The sequence below is a fragment of the Bidens hawaiensis genome, unplaced genomic scaffold (genome assembly GCF_021521415.1).
Source record: "Bidens hawaiensis isolate Kalapana, Puna unplaced genomic scaffold, B.hawaiensis_p1.1 tig00001647_1, whole genome shotgun sequence".
NCBI classification, from domain to species: Eukaryota; Viridiplantae; Streptophyta; class Magnoliopsida; order Asterales; family Asteraceae; genus Bidens; species Bidens hawaiensis.
Window position 1 is genome coordinate 229,065 of NW_027491093.1, and position 12,629 is coordinate 241,693.

General features: G+C 38.8%; 2 protein-coding genes across 2 annotated transcripts; both read left to right on the top strand.

The window, feature by feature from the left end:
* The first annotated feature begins 532 nt into the window (after window positions 1-532).
* LOC143590386 (uncharacterized) lies at window positions 533-862 on the top strand. Its single transcript, XM_077070888.1, has one exon. It carries the CDS (start codon window positions 533-535, stop codon window positions 860-862), a length of 330 nt encoding a protein of 109 aa, XP_076927003.1.
* A 10,906-nt stretch (window positions 863-11,768) lies between these two features.
* On the top strand, window positions 11,769-12,236 carry LOC143590406 (secreted RxLR effector protein 161-like). Its single transcript, XM_077070900.1, has one exon. It carries the CDS (start codon window positions 11,769-11,771, stop codon window positions 12,234-12,236), a length of 468 nt encoding a protein of 155 aa, XP_076927015.1.
* The last annotated feature ends 393 nt before the right edge of the window (window positions 12,237-12,629 follow it).

The window sequence follows — 12,629 nt, forward strand, 5'->3', positions numbered from 1 at the left end:
GGCCATTGGACCAGAAGAAGGAAAAGTTGTTGACCCAAAAAAGAACAACATAGCAATAGCCTACCTTTATCAAGCACTGCCAGAAGACGTGGTACTACAAGTAGCTCAATATACGCAAGCTACAGAAATATGAAAAGCAGTCAAAGTAAGGAATATGGGTGTCGAAAGAGTAAAAAAGGCACGACTCTCAACTCGCTGAGTTTGAGTCATTAAAGATGGAGAAACCAACGATGACTTCTCGGTAAAATTAAACGGGCTAGTCTCCAATGCCGTAACGCTTGGCGCAACAATTGATGAATCTGACATGGTCAGGAAACTACTTGACTCCATGCCAGATCGTTTTATTCATATCATTGCAACAAGTAGCTCAAGTAGCTCAACAAGTAGCTCAACATGCCAGAAGACGTGGTACTACAAGTAGCTCAATATACGCAAGCTACAGAAATATGAAAAGCAGTCAAAGTAAGGAATATGGGTGTCGAAAGAGTAAAAAAGGCACGACTCTCAACTCGCTGAGTTTGAGTCATTAAAGATGAAAGATGGAGAAACCAACGATGACTTCTCGGTAAAATTAAACGGGCTAGTCTCCAATGCCGTAACGCTTGGCGCAACAATTGATGAATCTGACATGGTCAGGAAACTACTTGACTCCATGCCAGATCGTTTTATTCATATCATTGCAACAATTGAACAATGCTACGATGTTGACAACATGAAGTTGGAAGAAGCCATAGGGAGACTTAAAGCATATGAAGAACGAATTAAAGGAAAAGAAGACTCGAGTATGACCGATAGTAAACTGTTGTTTACTCTCTCTCAAGGAAAGTATAAACAACAAGCTGGTCATCGTCCTAAGCAATGACAAAATCGTAATAATTACAACGGCCGTGGAAAGAGCCGTGGGCATGGAAAGCCATTTAGATAAGACCGTGGAGGTCAAGGATCATCGTCAAATGATCGAAAGGACCAGTCAAAGTAAAAAGACAAAAGTCAAATAAAGTGTTACCAATGTAATGAACTTGGTCATTACGCATCTGAGTGTCAAAAGTCCAAGAATAAAGAAGAAGCCAATATTGTTCAAACCGAACAAGTAATAAAAGCTCTCTTGTAAGCTAGCTGTAGCTCCAAACAGGAAGATGCAATTTTCCTCAGTGAAGAAAAGATAACACCAAGAAAATCCAAATCCGAGCTAAGTAATAAAGATATATAGTACTTAGACAACGGAGCAAACAACCATATGACAGGGATTAAATCTAATTTCTCTGAATTAAATGAAGACATCAATGGAGAAGTAAAATTCGGAGACGGTTTGCATGTGAGATAAGAGGGAAAGGCAAAATACGAGTAAATTGCAATAATGGTGAAGAAAATTGTAGGTTCCCAGCCGGATCTACACGGAAGTATCTCGTACTACGTAGGTGCGGAATCCCTACGTAAGACGATACGAGCGTAAGATGTAAACTACGTTAACACCGAACACGAACACACGTTACAATACTCAAAAGACACATTGTATTGCAACACTTTAACACGTGACGATCAATCACAATTACACGTTCTGGCCTACCCCTCTATACAAGCCATAACACATGAATATATATGCTACGACAACTTCGCCTAACAGACTAGGCGAAGTTGTCATTAACTTCGCTTGTCCACAAGTTCGCTTATATCAGGCGAACTTGTGAGACAAGTTATCTAAAACAAAACAAATCAAACTAACACGATTACAGACACAAAACAAAACACTAGATACTGAACTACTGACATCATGCACCAACAGACTCCCCCTTGGCAGTAGCTTCATTTCTCTATCTTCAATCACGTGTCTAGTAAATCCAAAATCTTGTATCTCCCGTCTTCAAGCATGACCTCCCTGTCTTACACAGACAGAGACAACTCTCTGATATTTCTTGGCTTCTTCTTTCCATGCAGTAATATAGAATATCTTTTTTTCGTTCAGTACCTGCAAGTCAGCTTGAGACAAATTTACCAAGTGCATGGGATCATACACTCTCAACACTTCTTGTTCATCTTCTTCCTCCCTAACCGCTTCAGCCGTTAGACTATCAACATACCACCTTTTAAGATTCTTTAAGACATCCTTGGGCATTGGTTTCATCGGCACTTCTTTCAAACACCGGATCGGTTTATATTTCATTACCATCCACGGTTTGTCATCAGCTCGCATTCCTCTGTCTTTATCTTCAACAAGCTTCCCTTTCTGCCGCTTTAACAACTCGAACTTTTTTTCTTTTACACTCTCTTTCTACACAATCTTCCCAATGATTCTAGCCATATTATCATCACTTCTGTTTATCAACCCCAACTTGGCCAAATCCTTCACCTCACACTCAGGCAAGGTATTCAACGATCTCAACAACCTCTTAAAGTACTGAATCCCATCAAAGCGTTTAATCACAAATAGCCTCACCATTGACATGAATTATAAGTCATACCGACCCTACACACCTTTAACATGGATTGAAACTGAGAAAAATAACAAGGTTTGATTCTAGAGGTAACTTCGCCGAGGGTTAAAGTGATAAGTTCGCTGTGGGTTTGAAAAATGTAAAGTGTTTGAACAGAAAATCTCTTTATATACGGTTTAAATTATACAGATGAAGTTAGGGTTAACTTCGCTTACCCCTTAACTTCGCCTGTCAACAAGTTCGCCTCTTATACAACTTCGCTTAGTATTAAAATTTACACAACAGTCCCTTATAAATTTAAACATTATGCAATTGTCTTTTAAAACTTCCTTTAAAGATTTAAATGTTACGATCAAAGACCAAGTAACCAAGTTTTGAACCATAAACTGAAATATGTAAAGTAAATTTTAGAAATAACGTACACGGGATCAAATTTCAGTCTTGACAGGGACTAGCATGTTTTAGAAAAGATCCGAACTGGAATCATACTAATAAAGTGACTGTCACATAGATCCATGTCCAGCGGTATTATGGCATAAAGAAACAGGTTGTAAGCAGGTAAACAACTTAGTATGGTTTTCATCGCTTCTGTGATACGCATTAGGTTCAATTAGGCTCAAAATTTAAACGATCAACACATCAGAGATTGTGATGCCTCCTATCTATTCTCAAAGCTTATTTGGCTTTCCCCAAGTCACCCCGAGTTGACCTTGACGCGTAGTGTCTGATTAAACAGTAAGTACATCTTGATCTTTAGAGTCTTCTTCCCGTTCTCATTCTTGCCTCTTGATTGACAATTATAACACAATAGGCTTCAGAAGGCTTAACATCAACTTTTTTTAAATAATAAATATTTACATAGCTTCAAACAGTAGACTACTGCAAGTCCCGAATCTGGATCACTGCAGGTACTTGACACACTATCTTCTCGAAAATCAAAACACTCACAGGCTCGTGTATGACTGGGTAATCGCTTTTCTGCCTATCATTCGGAAAGATGTATATGGAGACATACACAACTCTGAATGAGTCTTCCCTTTAAATCGAGAAGATTTAGTTAGTATCACTTCTACTTTTACACACCATAAAAACCTACCATAACATACAATGACTGTTCTAGAGTCTTTTAGGCCTAATGACATCACTAGTTAAGCACACAAAAATAGTTTGTGTATCACTTTCCAAGGTTGGACAAATTTTCTTAAAACATTGTATTGAAACTTCTTACGAAGTTATAGACTTGAAAAATTATATCATCTCCCACAAAAAAAAATTTAAATTCTATCACCTCGATCAAGTCAAAGACTTCAAGTAAACGGCTATCCTGAAGATCTAATGGATCAGCTGGACCGACCACATACGAATATCCGTCCTTTTAACTAAGTATGAACGACTACTTTTCAGTGAAAGAATAAAACCACATCATAAACCGCCCCGGTCACTTTCAGTCATCTGGTTAATGGCTATCCTCATAATCTACTAGTAGAAGTAAGGACCAAACATATCCGAAGATGTGTCCTTCAAACTGAAACAACCGACATAATTCTAAGCAATAGTGATGGTTTTATTTTTTTTTACTCAATAGAAACGAGAAACACGGTTACTCGGGATTGATCATCCCATTAAACTTAACAAGATTTTTAAAACGAGTTCGGTCAAACGCTTTAGTAAAAAGATCGGCGAAATTAACTAACGAAACAACCTTTTCTAGCACAACTAATTTCTTCTTGGCACAATCCCGTATAAAATGGGACGAATGTCAATGTGTTTGGTTTTGCTGTGTTTGACGGGATTGTTAGTTATTGAGATTGCAGCAGTGTTATCAATGCAAATAGGAGTTTGAGTGAAATTCAGACCGTAATCGCGCAATTGCTGTTGTATCCAAAGAACCTGGGAGCAGCAGTTCGATGCTGCCATGTACTCTGCTTCGCAGGTGGAAATGGCTACAGAGGTCTGCTTCTTGCACTGCCACGAAACCAATCTTCCTCCCAGAAACTGACATCCACCGGTTGTCGACTTCCTGTTCTGATTGCAACCTCCATAGTCAGAATCTGTGTAAGAAATTTTCTCATCAACTTCTGCAAAATCCAAGTAAGGCAAATTAAACGATTTGAAAAGTTTATCATAGTCGAAAGCTTCAGCGGGTCCCGTGCTAGGCTTTGGTGATTTGTAACTTGTAATGTTCGTGTTACATACCACCTCAACCTTGCTGTTCGATAAATTAAAGACTCTTCTATTGGGTGTACCAACAACATATCTGACTAAAATACCTTCGTCGGCTTTCTCACCAAATTTGGAGTTTGTCTTTAATATCGTACATGGGGACCCGAAAGGTTCGAGACCATTCAAGTTTGGCTTTCTACCATGCATGAGTTCATAACAAGTTTTGTTCAATCTTATAACAGTTAAAACACGATTAAGGATATAACATGTTGTGGCAACAGCTTCAGCCCAGAACACCACGGGAAGTTTAGCATCAGCCAGCATGGTTCTGGCTCCCTCAATTAGCGTTCTATTCTTCCTCTCAGCCACCCCATTTTGTTGCGGAGTGTACGGGGCGCTGTACTAATGGTCTATCCCTTTTTGTAAGCAGAACATCTCCATCTAGTAGTTCTTGAACTCTGCCCCATTATCACTCCTGATGTACTTAACCTTCCTCCCAACACTGTTTTCAACCTTGGTAATCAAGTTAATCACCAACTGAACCGTCTCATCTTTTGCCTTCAGAAAGTATACCCAAGAGTATCGAGAGTAATCATCGGTTACTACCAAGCCAATATGACGTCCACCTAGACTTTTTACATTCACGGGACCAAAGAGATCATTGTGAAGTAGATCTAGGGTACTGACAATTGAGTTAACCTTCTTGGAGTGATGAGGTTTCTTGTGTTGCTTTCCCTTCTTGCACGATAAGCATTGATCTTCAAAGTTAAAATTCTTCAAGGGAACTCCAAGCACTAGCCCATTTTTGACAATGTAATTCATTTTGCGAAGATGTATATGTCCCATTCTTCGGTGCCATAACTCGGACTCGGACTCAGTCGCCTTTGACAGAAGACATGACTCTTCTGATGTCATCTCAGTTGACCTCATATCCATTACATACGTGTTCTTTTCTCTTGGAGCTTTCATCACCACCCATGCCTCTGGAATCTTGAACCCCGGATAAAGAACGATTGCCTCATTTTTCGTAAAATGCACTGTGTAATCTTTGTCACAAATCTGAGATACACTCAACAGGTTATGCTTTAATTCTTCAACAAAATTCACCTTTTCTAACTTCATTTTTCCATTTGTCACCGTTCCTATACTAGTGATTCTACCACCACTTTCTCCAGCAAAACTTACCCTACCTCCTTGAATAGGTTTCCATTCGTGTAACAAATTCTTGTTACCAGTCATGTGCCGGGAACAGCCGCTGTCTACAACCCACAGATTGTTTACTGCCCTGTTCAACTATTCCTACACAGTTAAAGAAAAAGATTAAAATCTAGGGACCCAAGACCTACTGGTCTTGGGTCGATTAAATCTGTTAAACGGCATCCTGTACTTTGGTTGCCCAAAATCAGTTTGAGGATGATTTCTGTAAGTTCTGAAAGGAAACCTTCTTGAGGATTGACTATGAGGCCATCCAAACCTTAGAGAATTAACTGAATTATAATTGTAAGTTTGGTTGTTAACTGGGAAAAACTGAGATTGCCTTCTTTGAAATCTTGGATTTGTCCAATGTCTGAAATTTGGTGAGTTCGCATTCTTACCAGTATAATAATTACCATTCGTTTTATTCTCAGTTTTCGGAGGCCTCAGACCTCTAAATTTTCTCTGGTTTAGAGGGCAATCAGCAATAAGGTGTCCTATTTGATTGCATCTAAAACAACTCTTGTGTTCAACCTTTGTCTCAACAGTTTTTTCAGATGTTGAGGATACATTACTACCCGTTTGTCTTACATACGGTGGGACGAACGGATTTAGGGAAGGGCTCTTTTCATTAGGCTTATATTCCTTCCCCCGTTTTAGTAATGTTACCTCTTCTTTTATCTCACCCGATTCGGATGTCTTGTCCTAATTTGATGAGACAGAGCTGGGAACATAAATCTCAACATTCGAAATTGACTTACTCGTTTCGCTTTTACTAACTTCAGGTTCATTAATCGAAATTTTCACAGGAATTGTCTAACTAATCTCAACACCAACAGATTTCTGATTACTAGGATTATACGTATAGTTATGGTTATATGGTGGTGGAACTTCAGAAAATCCAATCCCCCTTTGTTAACTGGGGAACGTTGAACACTTACGATGTGATCAAGCATTGCGGAGGAATTTCTAAACTGTTCAATTTTTATGTTTAGTTCCACCACTTTTACCTGGTAATCAGCTATCTGTTCAATTACTTGTATTTTATCAGCTAGACTGGCTTTAAGACTTCTGATATCTTTTTCACTAGCTTTTATTTTTACTGAGTAACTGTTTTCTCTAGTTTTAGTGTAATGATGATCTTCTTTTAACGTTTTAAATTGAGCATCCAAACTAACAAACTGATCAGTTACTGTTTTCAATTGTTCAGACAGATTTTCACATTGCATACAATGAAGTTCAGAAATTACCTCGGAGAGCTGATTGTTCACTTCTGCCATATAAGCTTGATTTTCTCCCGTCTCTATCTCGTTTCCTCCAGTTTCGATGTTCACCAAATTTGCATGTTCGAACACTTTCTCAACCTGTAAATTCCAGTTGTACCCACCATTTTTTCTAGATACCATAGCCCTGTTCTCACTACCTCCCCCATTCTGTTGTGCAGACCTGTTCTGATTACGTTCGACTCTCTCATTTGTACATTCCATAGCAAAATGACCATTCTGTTGACAGTTATAACATCTAACCTTTGATTTATCAAACCCTGGTCTTTCTCCAACAAACTTTCTACCCGTTTTCTTCATGAATCTTTTAACCCTTCTTACTATCATAGCCATCTGCCACTGCAGATCCATCTCTTCTAGATCATCAGCATCGATTTGATCATAGTCTTCGTCCAAAGTTGCAGGATCGACTATTTTACCTTTGATGTAGTTTTCATAATATGCAATGAAAGATGCATGGAGGGCAAACTACTGTTCAGCTGATTTAATACTCATAGGCATCTGTGAGTAGTTGTTGGTTGGAACATTTGATGAGAAATTACCAGTTGCTTGAGGTTTTGAAGAATTACTTCCTCCAGCTACGAAACATACATCACCATCCATGTTGAGAATCACATGACCATCTTGAGTTGAGTTTGAGTTTGAGTCTCCCTTTGAGTAGTAGGCAGAGGACTCTGATTTTGAACTTGAACTTGAAGTAACCTTTGCACCATACATTCCCGGATCCTGAACCTGATCAGTTGGTGTCTCCTTCCGAACCATGTTAAGTTCAAAAGTTCGTAATTTATTGACTACTGTTTCTAAATCAATATTGGCAAACTCTTTTTCTTCTCTCATCAAAACCGTGTACATTTCCCATTTCGGTGGAAGAGCATCAAGAAGTTTCTCTACAATCTCTTCTTCTTTGTAGTCAATTGAGTAATTTCTAAGTTCGGTCATCAGATGATAATATCATGTAATGATATCATCAAGTGACTCATTTTTCAAATATTTGAACACCGAGAATTGGGTTTTTAGTAGCTTAGTCTTGGAAGCACGGATCCCCACATTACCTTCATATCGATTTTCTAGTGCTTCCCATAGCTCTCTAGCGGTTTTGTTTTTCTTAAAGGTATGGAGAATTTCTTGTGGAAGAGCCATGGTTATTGCTGCATGAGCTTTACTCTCTGCCTCATACATCTTCTTTTCCTCTTCTTCCATCTTACCGTATTTTTTAATTTGGTCACGACCTTCAAACAGGGTTGTTGGTGGAATGTATCCGTCTTGTATGCACACCCACATCTTCGCATCTTGATATTTAACATACTGCTCAAACCGATCTTTCCAAGCAACGAAATCGGTACCCTTAAGCATTTTTGGAGCCTTAGTTGCTGAACCGGCTTCAACTTCCATTTTTACCAGTTTTGTAATATTTATCGAAGTCATAATCGAAAGAAACACAACTCAAAACACAAGGAAAGTATAAAATAATTTTTATTATTCTGAACAGTGCCCAGTAGGCGAAGTTATGCTTAACTTCGCTTAAGCTTAACTTCGCTTGTTTTCAACTTTGCTGAAACTTAACTTCGCTTGCTTCCTAACTTCGCTTAATGTATAACTTCGCTTAAACTCAACTTCGCTGGATTGTTAACTTCGCTTAACCTTATAACTTCGCCCAAACCCTACGAACAGTGACGGCAACTTCGCCTGATGAACACAAGGTTTTTTCAGGTTTGAATTTGGCGTATTGCGAGGTATGCGAAGGTGTAATGGGTTATTTTTGATGGTGGGAGATGGGTAGGACACAAAAACTCGGTATTTCAACGTAAACTCGTTCCGCGAGTAGTTGAACGGAACGATTTCTACACTCGTGTGATAATCCCGAACCACACAATCACGAGGTGCGGAATCCCTACGTAAGACGATACGAGCGTAAGATGTAAACTACGTTAACACCGAACACGAACACACGTTACAATACTCAAAAGACACATTGTATTGCAGCACTTTAACACGTGACGATCAATCACAATTACACGTTCTGGCCTACCCCTCTATACAAGCCGTAACACATGAATATATATGCTACGACAACTTCGCCTAACAGACTAGGCGAAGTTGTCATTAACTTCGCTTGTCCACAAGTTCTCTTATATCAGGCAAACTTGTGAGACAAGTTATCTTAACAAAACAAATCAAACTAACACGATTACAGACACAAAACAAAACACTAGATACTGAACTACTGACATCATGCACCAACAAAAAGACGATCACCGACATATATTACATACCCAATCTTCGAAATAACATTTTGAGCTTAGGACAAGCTACTGAAAATGGATGTGATATACGAATAAAGAACGAGTTTTTATGGATATATGATGACTCTGGTGAACTCCTGATGAAGGTGGAAAGATCAAAAAATCGTCTCTACAAAGTAAAGCTTGATATGGGAAAATCAATGTGTTTTCTTACAAAAGCAAACGAGATGTCAATGTTGTGGCATGCAAGACTTGGACACATTGGATTCGAGTTCGTTAAAATGATTGTTAAGAAAAATATGGCCAAGGGTGTGCCAGATTTTACCCATCAGCCACAAGTATGTGATATATGTCTAGTTGGAATACAAAAACGACACTCATTTCCAGCTCAAACACAATTTCGAGCAAAGTGACCGCTCGAATTAGTCTACAGCGACCTATGTGACCCAATCTCACCAACAACACAATCCGGTAACAAATATATGTTTTTATTGGTGGATGATTACTCTCGATATATGTGGGCGCATATCATAAAGTCTAAGGATGAAGCATTGAACTTTTTCGTTAAGTTCAAAGAAGTAGTTGAAGTTGAAACAGGTCATAAGATTAAGACCTTAAGAACCGACAGAGGAGGAGAGTTTACCTCGAAAGAGTTCAAGACATTTTGTGAAAGAAATATTATACTACGAAAACTCACAGCCCCTTACACTCCACAACATGATGGAGTGGTAGAACGCAAGAACATAACCGTGCTCGGAACTACATGGTGCCTACTAAAAGGTATGAATGTCCCACAAAACTTTTGGGTGAAGGAGTGAGACATGCGGTGTATGTGCTAAATCACACACCAACAAAGTCCCTCGAAAACATAACACCATATGAAGCAATGTCAAGGCGAAAGCCGAATTTGGAACACTTGAGAGTGTTCGGCTGTTTGGCTCACGCGAAGATTCCTGCAGTAAATTTAAGGAAACTTGATGATAGAAGTGAAAGAACCATTTATTTGGGTACTGAACCAGGAAGTAAAGCATATCGGTTATATAACCCAAATACATGGGATTGGAAGAATCATCTCACAAACGCTGATAAAGGACCCGAATGGGTAAACTTTGTAGTTGAAGGAGAATTAACCACAACCAACGATAATCAATATGAGACCTATGGGAAAGATCCCGATGAACCAGAAACCCCAAGTACCCCACCAAGCCAAGGATCACAGTCAATAGGGCAAAGTACACCCTCAACAGACTCTAACTCATCCAGCCCAGGTCAAGATGAATCTCCTATGTTTTAGCAAAATGAATCAGTAAATGAAAACACTGAAAGTGAAGAGATAGACCCTAACGTAGATGACACACCAATTCAAGGTCTACGTAATTTGGCTGAAATATATGAAAGAGCTCCAGCCATGGACGAGCATGGATATTTTGTAATTCAAGGAGTTGACATGTATGGAAATGAACTCCAATTGATGCACGAAGAACCAATGAATTAGAAAGAAGCGACTGGAAATAATGCATGGGAAAAGGCGATGAAAGACGAGTTAGATTCGATAGAATAGAATAAAACATGGACACTGACCAACCTACCTAGTGGACACAAGCCCATTGGTTTGAAATGGGTATTTAAGCTGAAGAAAGATGCAAAAGGTGAAGTAAAAAAATATAAAGCACGCCTTGTCACAAAAGGATACGTACAAAGACATGGTGTTGACTATGAAGAAGTATTCGCACCAGTAGCTAGAATCGAAACCGTTCGTCTACTACTCGCACTAGATGCACATGAAGGATGGACTATTCATCACCTCGACGTCAAGATAGCATTCTTGCATGGTGAATTAAACGAAGAAGTATATGTAGAACAACTTGAAGGTTTCGTGAAACCAGGAGCTGAAAACAAGGTCTACAAGCTAATAAAAGCATTATATGAACTATGTCAAGCACCATGAGCTTGGAATATTAAATTAAATAATACTTTAAAGGACCTTGGTTTCAAGAAATGTCCAAGAGAAGCAATAGTGTATACCCGTGAAAAGGGAAAAAGAAAGTTAATAGTAGGAGTCTATGTTGATGACTTAATCATAACAGGAAACGATAAAGAAGATATATCAAAATTCAAGCAGCAAATGAAAAAATCATTTGAAATGAGTGATCTTGGAAAACTAAAGTACTATCTAGGGATCGAAGTACTACAAAATGAAGAAGGGGTGACGTTAAAGCAATCGGGTTATGCAAAGAAGCTATTAAAGGACGCTGAGATGTTAGGATGTAATCCTACGCGATACCGATGGAAGCAGGTCTAAATTATCAAAGAATGAAGAAGGAGCTGAAGCAAATGCAACGGAATACCGAAAGCTGATAGGATGTCTAAGGTAGCTAACTCATACAAGACCAGACATCAACTTTGAAGTAGGATATGAAAGTCGGTTTATGCACTCGCCAAAAGTAGCTCACATGAAAGCCGTGAAACACTTACTACGATATGTAAGAGGTACAATCGAGTACGGAATTCAGTACAATAAAGGAGGCAGAAAAGTATTAAAGGGTTATAGTGATAGAAGCTATAACATGGACGTTGATGATGGAAAGAGAACAACTGGAACTGTATTTTATTTCTGTGATTCTCCGATTGCATGGAATACTCAGAAACAATCTACAGTTGCTCTATCATCTTGTGAAGTTGAATTCATGGCAGTCGCCTCAGCTGCATGTCAAGCCTTATGGTTACAAGGATTGTTAGAAGACTTGACTAGTTGGAAGCAAGAGAAAGTGACACTGTTTTTGGATAACATGTCAGCAATAACATTGATGAAAAATCCAGTATTTCAAGGACGAAGCAAACATATAAGAACAAAATACCACTTCATACGAGAATGCGTGGAGAAGCAAAAAATCGAAGTGGACCACAATAGTGGCGAGTAACAGAAGGCAGATATTCTAATGAAGGCACTACCAAGAATCAAGTTCATGGAGAGCGCGAACTACTAGGTGTCAAGGACCTCGCAAAAGAAGATCGAGATTAAGGGGGTGATTGTTAGTTAATCATCGACCCTGTTAAGTTTATTAGAAAATACTGTTAGTATAGTTTAGTGCCATAATTGTAATTAGATGATAGTTTGTGTAGAAACTATAAATATGTAAAATAGAACAGATGCGACGTTATATGAAACGTTGCGACTCTTGCCGGAATAACCGTCGGAGTAACCGTCACCGGTAATAACCGTCACCGGAGGGTATAAATACCCCTCCCCGGTTGATTGTAATCATCACAAACAATATTCATTTTATAATAAAATCGTTTCCAATATCAATTGT

Bases quoted from the DNA above. Each gene is read 5' to 3' on its own strand.
- LOC143590406 (XM_077070900.1), top strand. From the start codon at position 11,769: ATGAAAGCCGTGAAACACTTACTACGATATGTAAGAGGTACAATCGAG.
- LOC143590386 (XM_077070888.1), top strand. From the start codon at position 533: ATGAAAGATGGAGAAACCAACGATGACTTCTCGGTAAAATTAAACGGG.